Source organism: Thalassophryne amazonica, chromosome 11 (genome assembly GCF_902500255.1).
Source record: "Thalassophryne amazonica chromosome 11, fThaAma1.1, whole genome shotgun sequence".
Classification (NCBI taxonomy): domain Eukaryota; kingdom Metazoa; phylum Chordata; class Actinopteri; order Batrachoidiformes; family Batrachoididae; genus Thalassophryne; species Thalassophryne amazonica.
In genome coordinates, this window is record NC_047113.1 from 7,439,229 (window position 1) to 7,452,791 (window position 13,563).

A 13,563-nucleotide genomic window follows, 5' to 3' on the forward strand; every position below is an offset into this window, starting at 1 on the left:
TATTTTAGGTTTTTGTTTTTTTGTTTGTTTGTTTGCATTGTTACTTTCTTTACGACCAAGGCATTTTAGGGTTTGCATGCTTGATTTGGCATGTTCCTGGCTCTTACCTCACAGAGTGGACAAGAACTAATGATCAAATAATTAATTTACTTGTTTTTCAAAAGAGGCAAAAATTTAAAGAATTATGAATGAACTATAAAATATGATTGTATTCCTCTGATTTCATGTTTTTGATTTTATTTTTAATCCTTATTCTTTTTTCATTCCTTTTTATTCCTTTTAAATTTAGGCACACCTGTGCACCCAATATGTCATGTGTTCTTAAGGTTTCTGTTTTTTTTTGTTTGTTTGTTTGTTTTGTTTTTAAGGGAGAAGTTTGTAGTGGATCTGTGGCTGGATACCTTATTGTTTACCTTTTGTAACTTTCGGGTTTCCCCTGATAACCCCCAGCTTGACGCCACAGTGCTAGCAATCGTGGGTCAGTCCCTTAGCTAAAATGGCCAGAAATGCTGATTTCAAGAAAGTGGGCAAAAAAAAAGGTTGAAATGTCTGCCTGAGAGCCCTTGTGCACTGAACGATTTGACAGTGGGACAGCCCTAAACCTTTACACACTTAATGGGAATATGTGGGTGGACGTTGGGATTGGGCCAGTCTCTCTGTGTCTGTCCCGTAGACCGTGTGGGTGTGTCCCACAGAGTCTAGATGGGCTCCGTGTGTGTGTGTGTGTCTCGCTGAGCAGGCAGAATTCCAAAAACAGACATAACATATGTCACAAAGTTGTAAAATGATCCTGTTCAGATCTAAATTTTACTTACATCAGAGGAAGTTCTACATCAGCACTTACAGAATTAAGGTTCTGGGAAATTTTTAATTTAAAACTCTTCAAAACGCAAACAAACACTGATTTTACATCATTTGACCCGTTCAACTTCATCTTCAGATTGTGTTCTTGCTTTGATGTCAGTTTAGATCTGTAACATTTATGAGTATAAGGGGAGGTGATGGTCTAGTGGATAAGCGTTGGGCTTGAGACCAAAAGATCCTCGGTTCAAATCCCAGCATGACTGGAAAATCACTAAGGGCCCTGGGGCAAGATCTTTAATCCCCTAGTTGCTCCCGATGTGTAGTGAGTACCTTGTGTGGCAGCACCTCACATTGGGGTGAATGTGAGGCATTATTGTAAAGCACTTTGAGTGTCTGATGCAGATGGAAAAGCGCTATATAAATGCAGTCCAATTAAATAAGGAACTGTTACTGGATGACTATGATAAAGTACTGATCAGAGCTTCATTTCACAGCAGCATCCCTGCGTGATGTAAGATATACTGTCTAATTTTATCTTGCCACTCATGTATTTGGTTACTTGAGAAAAATTATTTTTAAATTTGTGCATTTAGTTGTTAAGGTCAGATGTGATTGTAGAGACACAAACTGTGGTCTTATAATAATCTGTCACCATAGCAACCGCTCAGACTTTGAGATTCTTCCTAAAGTTATTGATTACATAAATGAATTTAGATTTGCAGCTTGCTGTATATTCGACTTTGTACTAAGTTGTGCCAGTTTTTATGTTGATCCATTACTTCTTTTTTTTATGTCCCTTCACTATTGTGGATTTGAGTTCACCTCTTTAGGATTTTTTTTTTTTTACTTCACTTGTTCTTGTTGAAACAGCAGTTAATTTTTTAGAGTGTACAGGGTTACTTATTTATTTATTTATTTATTTATTTATTTATTTATAGGAACAATTCAAAACAAGAAACATACAAAATTCTTCAACAAGAAACCAGCAATAACTGTGCAATGAAATGATCAGTAAGTACACATAAATTTGTCTGCATATTGTGAAAAATAAAAAAGCAGTTTGTATAGCCAGTAATCACACAATTAAATAGCATGACTGATATATGGATTGAAATTTCAGTTGCTGATATGCAAAAAAAGAGAAACCTGAAATATTTTAATAGTATTTTCAAAATCTGTCTGAAGTTTGTCCACAGAGGAGCAAATGTATTTTGTTGCAAAAATAAAGTAGATATTTTAAAGGTATACCACCACTGAGTTTTTAAAGATTTAAATAATGAAAAGAATTTTCTTTGGCACCACTATAATTTTTATTCCTTAGCCTTTAAATAAGGGATTCGTAACATGACATTGTGAATTGGGCAAAATCAAAATTTATGCTGTCTTGAAAAAAAATATATAATATAATATAATATATGAAAGGAAAATATCAAGCTAACTGCATTCAGTATCGACCATCGCAACATCATTGATCGGGTTTTCCCTGACTTGTGTGAGGGATGGTGGGAAGCACACGGCGACAGCCAATCAGAGTAGAGACAGCGTGACGTCAGCTGGCTGCTCGCTGGAATAAAATAAACAAAGATGGTGGTAAACGATCCGAAACAGCTTATCGCTGTCTAAATCAAATACGTTTCTCCTGTATTTTGGAAAAGTTAGCCAGAAATAAACACTTCTTAATCTAAAAACACTATTTTTGAAACCATATAACACCTCTGAAGTGATTTACAAGACATCTTATACTGTAGATGTTAGTGTGCATGCCACGGGTCAGGGCACAGGTACTGGTGAGTATTGTAGTAGTTGCCAGTTTTGTGATATTTGAAAGGCCGTACAGCTTTAAAATGTTCTTAGTCATGGCTTCTGTGATGATATTAAATCACTGAATGCTTATAAATTAATATTATTTATATGTATAGTAATGTATTAATTTATTTCCGCAACTTAAATGTGAATTAAAACACATTTTCTTCAAATAATAAACCTTGACAACATTGCTTCAAATGTCTGAAAGTTTTGGCTGCCCCGGTTGCTTGGTGACACCAGAGCAGATCCAGTATAGATACGTTTTATACTGGATGGCCTTCCTGGCACGATGCGATACAATACAGTACGATACGATACGATACAGTACGATACAATGCGATACAATACAGTACGATACAATACGATACGATACGATGCGATATGATACAATACAGTACAGTACTATACAATACAATACGATACGATGCAATACAATACAATACAGTATGATACAATACGATACAATACGATGCGATACGATACAATACAGTACAGTACTATACAGTACGATACGATACAATGCAATACAATACAATACAATACAGTACGATACGATGCGATACAATACAATACAGTACGATACAATATGATATGATACAATACAATACAGTACGATACGATACGATACGATGCGATACGATACAAAATGATATGATGTGATACAATACAGTACGATACGATGCGATACAATACAATACAGTACGATACAATACGATATGATGCGATACAGTACGATACAATACAATACAGTACGATACAATACGATACGATACGATACAATACAGTACGATACGATGCAATACGATACAATACAGTACGATACGATGCAATACGATACAATACGACGCGATGCGATACGATACAATATACTTTATTGTCCCAAAGGGAAATTCATCTTGCACTCATGCGCTGCATACAATCCACAATAAAAACAATAAAAAACATACCCAGTATAAACACACAGCATAAATATAACACACAACAAACTAACAGTATAACAGCCCCCCCCCCCGCCCATATTTCACACATCCCATAACCATAAGTTCCATGGAGCCATCACATGGTTCCTGCCACCTTATGCAGTCTCATTTAGAAGTTTGATAGATGTAGTTCTTCATGGAGAAAGACACTCATAGTTCATGGTGTTACTAAGTGGTGTCTTAGCCAAGTTCAAATCAGGAACTACAGCACTCTGCTTAACTTCTGACATGAGAGGATCAGGTAAGTAAGTAAGTAAGGTTTATTTATATAGCACCTTTCAAGATAGAAATCATAAAGTGCTTCACATAAGAACAGAGAAATTAAAAACAGCAGAAACATAAAACCATAAAAACTAGGTAAAAGCCAGCAATACAAAAGGGTCTTTAGCTTCACTTTAAATGTTTCAACAGAGTCCACGAAGCGTAGGTCCAAAGGCAATGCATTCCACATTTTAGGTGCCACCACCTCGAAAGCACAGTCTCCCCTGGTCTTCAGTCTTGTCCTAGGCACAACCAATAGGCCCAGGTCCGAAGACCTCAGAGACCTACTTGTCACATATGGATGTAATAGCTCGGTGATATAAGATGGCATTTGACCACAGAGCAGGTATGCACAGAGCAGCATGGCTGTCACATATTCTAACTATAAGTTGTCATTATTTTAAGAATATTAAGAATACTTTATTTTCTAGTTGTTGAGGCTTTACTGTTATATTAAGATGGGTGAATAGTAGAAATACAAAAAATCCTCTGGTGTGCCCAAACATTTGACTGAAAGTCTAAAACTTGATAAATTCTGATCAATCTTCAGATCAGATTTAAGATTTTTGATCTATATCTAAAAGCAAACAGACCAGTAAATGCACAATAAAATTTAAATGTGAACTTGGGCATTTTTCAACCTGAGCTCTCTTTTTAGATGTTTTTGGGTTCATCTTTTCAGTCTGGACAAAAGTGATTTTAATTGGCGCAGTATTGATTTAGAATCCAAATGGACGAAACAGCTACATGATGTAAATGGATCAGGCAACCTCACAAATTCTCACAGGAAACTGCTTCTCATTGTCAGTGAACAGACTAAAATATCATTAGAAGTGTCTGGTAGCATAAAGAGGATCCCTACAGAAGTAAACGTGTGCACATTTACCTCACTAATTGTAAAAAAAAACCTTTTATACAGTTCACGCCTTACGGTGCATCCAGAAAGTATTCACGGCGCTTCACTTTTTCCACAATTTGTTATGTTACAGCCTTATTCCAAAATGGAGTTTCCCCCAAAATTCTACACAAAATACCCCATAATGACAATCTGAAAAAAGGTTTGTTTTGTTTTGTTTTTGCAAATTTATTAAAAGTTTTAAAAACTAAGGAATGACATGTACATAAGTATTCATAGCCTTTGCCATGGAGCTCCAAATTGAGCTGAGGTGCAACCTGTTTCCAGTGATCATCCTTGATACGTTTCTACAGCTTAACTGGAGTCTACTTGGGGTAACTTCAGATTTGGAAGGGCACACAGTGGTTGACATATAAGGTCCCACAGTTGACAGTGCATGTCAGAGCACAAACAAAACATTAAGTCAAAGGAATTATCTGTAGACCTCAGAGACAGGATTGTCTTGAGGCACTGATCTGGGGAAGGGTACAGAAACATTTCTGCTGCTTTGAAGGTCCCAATGAGCACAGTGGCCTCCATCATCTGTAAATGGAAAAAGTTCAGATCCACCAGGACTCTTCCTAGAGCTGGCACTCATTCAAAACTGAGCAATCAGGGGAGAAGGTCCTTAGTCAGGGAGGTGACCAAGAACCCGGTGGTCACTGTGTCAGAGCTCCAACATTCCTCTGTGGACAGAGGAGAAGCTTCCAGAAGGACAACCATCTCTGCAGCAATCCACCTATCAGACCTTTATGGTAGAGTCAAAAGGCACCTGAAGGACTTTCAGACCATGAGAAACAAAATTCTCTGGTCTGATGAGACAAAGATTGAACTTACTGGCATGAAGGCCAGGTGTCATATTTGGTGGAAACCTGGCACCATCCCTACAGTGAAGCATGGTGGTGGCAGCATCATGCTGTGGGGATGTTTTTCAGCTGCAGGAACTGGGAGACTAGTCAGGATTGAGGGAAAGGTGAATGCAGCAATGTACAGAGACATCCTGGATGAAAACCTGCTCCAGAGCGCTCTTGACCTCAGACTGGGACGACGGTTCATGTTTCAGCAGGACAGTGACCCTAAGCACACAGCCAAGATATCAAAGGAGTGGCTTTAGGACAACTCTGTGAATGTCCTTGAGTGGCCCAGCCAGAGCCCAGACCTGAATCCGATTGAACTGATCTGAAAATGGCTGTGCACAGGCACTTCCCATCCAACCTGATGAAGATGGAGAGGTTCTGGAAAGCGGAATGGGCAAAACTCCCCAAGGATTATTGCACCGAGCTTGTGGCATCAGATTCAAGAAGATTTGAAGCTGTAATTGCTGCCAAAGGTGCATCAACAAAGTACTGAGCAAAGGGTGTGAATACTTATGCACGTGTGATTTCTTAGTTCTTAGTTTCTTAGTTTTTTTTTTTTTTTATAAATTTGCAAAAAATAAACTTTTTGTCATGTTGTCATTATGGGGTGCTGTGAGCAGAATTATGAGGGAAAACTGAATTCACTCAGTTTTGGAATAAGGCTGTCACAACAAAATGTGGAAAAAGTGAAGCGCTATGAATACTTTTAGGATGCACATTACCTTAGCCACTGAATCATGACAAGCTGACTGTCGACATAGAAACTTACTTTTTTTGCTGAAAAGTTAACTCTGCAGACCTTCGAGCCAGCCATCGGCCATCTTTGTACTCCTCACAGAAGCTGTGTGATGACGTGCGCAATGTGAGTGTCTAATCGGAATTGGTTCACCGTCACATGGTTTTCCAAAATCCAATTGTAGCGCAGATTTACCTCACGTGAAAAGCCAAAGATCGTTTTCAGGGGTGATGTGTTACTAGTTGGCCCGTTTGAATAGCCCCCTGGGTGCCCCAATGAGTACATACTATTAGTACATACTCAGTGCGCCCTGTGCCATTACGCACAGTGATCAGTGAAAGCAGGAGCACATGGAGAGCCTCTGAAGACAATCTCACATGCTCAAACAAAGAGTGTGTAACTATCAGGATTGATCCAGTAGTTTGCATGTGAATGTTACTGGATAACTCTGTTGCTTTCTCTGCGTAAAGCACTGTTTACCATATCAATGGACAACAAAACTCATAGACCATTTTGTATATATTGTTCAACATGTGCATTTGTGTTTATTGTTTGAACCTTTTTTGTTGTACAGTCTTTCACACAAGACCTCAAATTACCTTTAGAAAGTGTCAAAACAGTTGTTTATTATAGTTTGCTGTGTGTTTTGAATAAATGTGTGTGGAAAATTATTTTTCACTTTATTTTTTCCTTGCCTATTTTTGATTGTAAACCTTTATTACACTTATAAAACACCTGAAAGCACAGGTTGTCCTGAAAAAAAGAGACATAAAACTTGATTGTGGGGATGGGGAGGTTCCAAGATGGCAGACGTGTTAGTAGCATAGATTTATAGCTCGCCCAAGTCGGTCAAATTAATCCACTCAAACTGATTAATTTAAATTATAACCTCCATAAATTTTGAGATGAGTGGTATTCGAAACCGGGGAAGTGCTAAAACCTCAAAGAAAACTCAAGAGCCGTTTTTGAAAGAAGGCGCCTCCGACGAGAGTGAACGAGTGAGTGAAACAATGGAGAAAATGGAGCACACCGAAACTCTGAAAGCTGGACTCGCCGGCATCAGCAATGATATACGGTCCCTCAAACAGGAGCTTCATAATGAGCTTATAACATTCAAAGAGGAAATCAAAGGTGAGATGAAGCAAGAAATAACTTCATTAAGACAAGACATAGAGCGAAAGCTGACAGAAAATCATACAGAGCTACAGGAGCAGAAGACGAACATAACCGAGGCGCAAGCTCGCATAACTGAGCTGGAGGAGCATAACACGGAGATTAGCAACTTGCTAATGAAGCTAACAAAGCAGGCACATCAGATGCAGGATAAACTAACGGACCTTGAAACGAGATCTTGATGGAATAATGTCTGGATTTTCGGACTGCCCGAGGACACAGAGGGAAGCTCCATTACAGTCTACTTGGACCAACTTCTTAAAAAAGAGTTGGAACTACCTGAAGATACCGACCTACATATACAACGAGCGCACAGAGTGTCCACATCAAAAACGGGTCAAAAACTGGCAGAGCTCCAAGAGCAGTTGTGCTTAATTTTCTCAAGTTTGAGACTAAGGAGATGATCCTGCAAAAAGTCTGGCAGAAAAAGGGAATACAGGTGGGCAACAAGAAAATTCAATTTGACCATGATTACCCCACTGAAATCATCCAAAAATGCAAATCATATCTGGGCATCAAAAAAATACTGAAAGAAAACGGGATTCATTTTCAGACCCCATTCACCAAAATAAGAATTCACTGGAACAGTGGTGTTAAGAGCTATGATAGCACAGGAGATGCAGCGCAGGATATGAGAGCAAAGGGACTAATTGTGGAGGTGCTGGATGTGGATGTGGGACAAGTGGAGGAGACAACTCAAAGGAATCCGGGATGGCAGCGAGTGAGACAGAGCAGGTTGAGCCAAAATACGGAAGCACAACGAGCGAAGGAGAAGTTACAGGAGTATCAAAGGAGATCTGATAATTAACATCTTCCATTTGTAAAAAGTTAATAAGACTTTAAATTGACTGGGTCAACTCATTTAATCTATTGAAGCAAGGAAAATACGATATGACCCATAGATGGACATAAATAATACAAGAAGGCTTCAGATACTGTGATTTATTATAAGATACTACCGACTGGGCGAGGCATACTGATGTTGGACTTGTGTAGACTAGGCTTGAAGAGCTATGGGTCTAGGGATGGGCCCTCACAGGAGAGGATTTCCCATCCACCCACCAACAGGAACTTGGGGGATGAAGAAGAACCCCTGAGTGGAAGTTCCATGTGGTATTTTTTATTTTCAGTTTTGTTTGAGTTAATGTTCATGTTCATGTTACTTTTGGGCTGCTTGAGGAAATACATAAGCATAATAGTGAAGAAATATGGTGTGCAATGATCTGAAAATATTGTCCTTAAATGTAAATGGTCTAAATACACCTAAAAAGAGGGGATTAGTCATAACAAAGTTGAAAAAAGAGAAACCACAAGTCATATTCTTGCAAGAAACACATCTGTCTCAGACAGAACATGAAAAAATGAAAAAACCTGGATGTAGGAATTCATATTACAGTACATATAAACAAGGATGTAGAAGGGGGGTTGCAACACTAATCCCAAACTCAACAATATTTGTCTGTGAAAAGGAAATCAAAGATAAAGAGAGAAGATATATATTAGTGAAGGGAAAATTAGAGAATGAACCTGTAATGCTGATAAATGTTTCCACACCTCCAGAAAGTAGTACACACTTCTTTAAATCCCTGTTTAATGTTATTGCCACAGAAACAGAAGGTACTTTAATCTGTGGGGGGGATTTTAACATAATCATGAATCATAGCTTAGATACAACAAGCTTAAAGGGGGAAAAAAAACAGACATCAAAATTTGTAAAGATATCTTTAGAAGAAATGGGAATGATAGACATATGGAGGAGTCTCACACATTATTCAGCAACACATAATGTCCATTCCAGAACAGATTACTTTTTTTATTAATAAGGGAGATAGACATAGAGTGACCGAGTGTAGGATTGGGGGTGCTGACATATCGGATCATAATACCTTATTTCTAAAAATAAATTTGAATGCCAGGAAAAGAGAGACAATTTGGAGAATGAATGTAGGAATACTTAATAACAAAAGACTGGTGGAAGATTTTAAAGAAGACATCAAACAATATATAGAGGAAAATAACAACGGGGAGGTGGAACCACACATTATATGGGACGCTTTGAAGCTGGTTGTTCGAGGAAAGATAATAGCTAGAGCCACAGTATTCAAGAAGATCAGAAGAGAAACATACTCAAAATACTCACTAACGCTGATAGAATTAGAGCAGCAATTCCAGAAAACGAACAATCCAGAAATGCATAATCAAATCAAAGATATCAAAATGAAGATAACTGAATTATTATTAGATGAATATGGTAAGAAAAATATATATTTGAAGCAAAGTTATGAGATTGGGCACAGAGCGACTAAACTCTTAGCAAAACGTATTTGAAAACAGCAAGCGGTGAATACTATACAAAGAATCAGAGACCCACATACCAATGAACTAATACACAATCCGAAGAGCATAGAGAGGATATTTAAAGAGTTCTATAAAAAATTATACACACAACCACCTGCAGCAAATGAGGAGGAAGTAAGACACTTTTTAGAAGAATTAGATTTACCATCAATTGGTTTAAGACAAAATGACAGACTAACAGCAGACATTACAAAAGAAGAGATTATTCAAGAGATCAATTCCTTGAAAAATAATAAATCTCCAGGAAGTGACTGTTACCCTGCAGAATGGTACAAAGTCTTTAAGGAAGAGTTGGTACCAGTACTCCAAACCTCTTTTAACTGGACTCTTAAAGAAAATAAAACACCACTAACTTGGGCAGAAGCAATTATTTCAATTATTTTGAAACCAGGTAAAGATAAAGATAGATGTGAAAGTTATAGACCGATCTCAATACTAAATACCGATTATAAAATATATACATCCATCATCTCCAGAAGAATAAATACATTTATAGCAGAATTAATAGACGAGGACCAAACGGGGTTCATATCAGGACGTCAAACACATGATAATATTCGTAGAACTCTACAAGTAATGGGTCAAGCTCAAAAAGAGAAACGAAGCTCTGTGCTGGTTAGTATCGACGCAGAAAAGGCATTCGATTGTGTTAATTGGAAATTCCTCTATTTAGTATTAGAACGATTTGGTTTCCATAATAAATCTATACAATTGATTAAAACATTGTATCAAAAACCCTCAGCTAGAATAAAAATTAATGGAAATTTGATTGATAAAATACTGTTAGAAAGATCAACCAGACAGGGATGCTATTTATCACCGATTCTTTTTGCAATTTTTATAGAACCTTTGGCTCAAGCAGTTCGACAAAATAAAGAAATTAAAGGTATCACAGTTAAGAATGTAGAGCATAAAATTGGGCTTTTTGCCGATGACATAATAGCTTACCTCGGGCAGCCAGACACGGCGTTCCCCAATCTGATGAAGCTAATAGAACAGTATGGACATTTCTCAGGATATAAAATCAGTGTATATCTAAAATTCAGATTCTAGCACTCAACTATCACCCATCGAGAGCGATCCAGAAATCATATAAATTAAATTGGAACTTGAAAACAATCAACTATCTGGGTATTATGATTATAAAAAACTTTTCTGAGCTATATACTGCAAATTATAAAACTTTAAAACAAGAAATACAGAAAGATATAACAAGATGGTCCACCTTACCATTAGATTTAAATTCAAGAGTAGATATAGTTAAACTAAATATATTACCTAGATTCTTATATGTGTTCCAATCCCTGCCAATGGATGTTCCCCAGAGCCAGTTCATAGAGTGGGATAGAATGATCTCTAGATTTGTTTGGGGAGGCAAAAAACCTAGAGTCAGGTATAAAACTCTCCAGCTACCTAAAGAAAAAGGGGGAATGGGTCTTCCAAAATTGAGGGTATAATACTTCAACGCTGCTCAGTTGAGACCTATATATTGTTGGTGCAAGTCTGAATTTAGAGCAAAATGGAAAGATATAGAAAAAGAAATAAACCAGATTCCAATTCAAAATATGGTTGGTGATAACCACTTATTTAAAGAACTTACAAATAGTATGGATCCAATCACAATACACACATTAGATCTGTGGTTTAAATTACTAAAAAATATAAGATCCAGAATGACGTAAAAATATTAAAATGGGTAGCATATGATAGCGATTTCAACCCGGCAAAATATGATCAAAGGTTTATACAATGGAAAGAAAAGGGAATAACAGCCTGGTTTGTGTTAGAAAATAAAGGCGAGACAATTTGACTTAGATTCACACGAACTCTTTAGATATTTTCAAGTGAGGGACTATTATAAAAATGAGATCAAGTTGGATCCTTCCAGGAAATTGAATGATATCATCCGGATCATAGCTAAAGCATATCAGGAGAGTAACATAAAAATAATTTCATCATTATATTGAGGTCTGAATACCAACAACAACCATTCAACTGAATATATTAAGATAAAATGGGAGGAAGAACTTAATGTGGAAATTTTAGATGAGGATTGGCACAAAATGTGGAAGATACATCACTCATCCACTAATTCACGAATCTGGAGAGAATTTGCATGGAAGAATCTGATGCGTTTTTTTATTACTCCAAAAATGAAAAGTAAACAGCTACGCATATGACAGAATTGTTGGCAACGATGTGGATCTTTTAATGTGAATCATTCTCACATTTTTTGGAAATGTCCAAAGATAACTGTATTTTGGGAAATGATGTATAAGGAGCTGCAACGGATATTGGGTTATGAGGTACCAAATACCTGTTTAGTGCTTTACCTATGTAAATTCTCAGACAAGACTGTTGCCACTGATGATGAGTATTTGATCAAAATATTGTTGGTGGCAGGCAAGAAAGCTATTACTAGGAACTGGGGAAAGGACATACCACCAACAAAAGATCAATGGATAACAATTGTGGAAGAAATCTTTTTGATGGAAAAACTGACACACGTGCTGAGGTTACAAGAAGAACAACTGGACAGGAAGTGGAGAAAATGGACCCTTTATAAATCTCTAAACAATGACACTGGACCAGAATAATGAACCTGAAAACACCAACTTACAAGACTTTAAGAATATGATGTACTCATCAGGCAGCCTACTGTTCAATTTATATGTTTTGGAATTTGTATTTGTCTGTTGTTGCAATAATTTGTTAATAAAAATTTAAGTGACAAAAAAAAAAAAAACTTGATTGTGGGATGCAGGGAGAGCTGTTAACAGCAATAATAAAACATTTATGCCAGGCGAGTGAACTGTCAAAAAAATGCCCTTGGACCCCAAAGAATTAAAATGTTTTTTGTCCCAAATGAAAAGATGAATTTAAAAGAAAAAGAAAAAATAGAGGCCATGTTGAAAAAAAAATTCCCAGGGTTCCCTTAAAGAAGTAATAGTTCCATACACAAAGGATTTTTGGAGTTTGACAGGGACAAATATTTTAGGTTTGTCAAGAATGAAGTGGCCCGTGATGTTCATGAAGTTGATATGTTGTTGCACATATGTTGCACATCTTTGATATGCTGTAGATTCTGCATTTTAACACGGTCTCAGAGTGCATGTTAACACTGAATAACAAAAAACAACAACAAAAGTACATTAATTTGCTAGCAGGGACAATATGAGTCACACTTCTGTTAGAATTCTGTACAAATTTGAACTAAACAGTTAATTTTCATATTCCTGCAGAATTTCTAAAACACAGTGGATAGCAGCCGATCATGCTGCTTTAACATTTTTCTTCTGCTTTCAGTTGTGTATTTGCTGGTGTACCATGCCATCTTCATCATGTTCGTGTGGGCTTATTGGCAAACCATCTTCACCAAGCCCATGAACCCTCTGAAGGAGGTGAGTGAAGGTGATCTGTTTGTCAGCTGGGGTGCTGCAGCATTGTGGGAAGTCCACGCATAGGTTACAGCCTCCCTCTGAGACTAAACACTGCATTTAAACTAATAATACTTTTCTGTGGATGAGCTGGCAGCTGCGCTCTAATGGCTTTGGTCCTGACCACAGCAGTTAGGTTCTGCTGCACACGTCTTCTGATGCAGGCATTAAGCATTAGTTTCAGCTCCGCCACTGAAGCACAACAAAAAAAAACCCATGCTGCTAATAATCAGCTAATATCAAAGCTCAGCTTTAT

General features: G+C 37.3%; 1 protein-coding gene across 3 annotated transcripts in view; it reads left to right on the forward strand.

Moving 5' to 3' along the window:
- zdhhc2 (zinc finger DHHC-type palmitoyltransferase 2) overlaps window positions 1-13,563 on the forward strand; it is a 148,434-nt gene that overhangs the window by 56,928 nt on the left and 77,943 nt on the right. For all 3 annotated transcript variants that reach the window (XM_034181191.1, XM_034181192.1, XM_034181193.1), the window contains exon 3: window positions 13,177-13,271. In XM_034181191.1, the coding sequence (XP_034037082.1) occupies window positions 13,177-13,271 (95 nt within the window). The remainder of the gene's footprint in view (window positions 1-13,176; window positions 13,272-13,563) is intronic.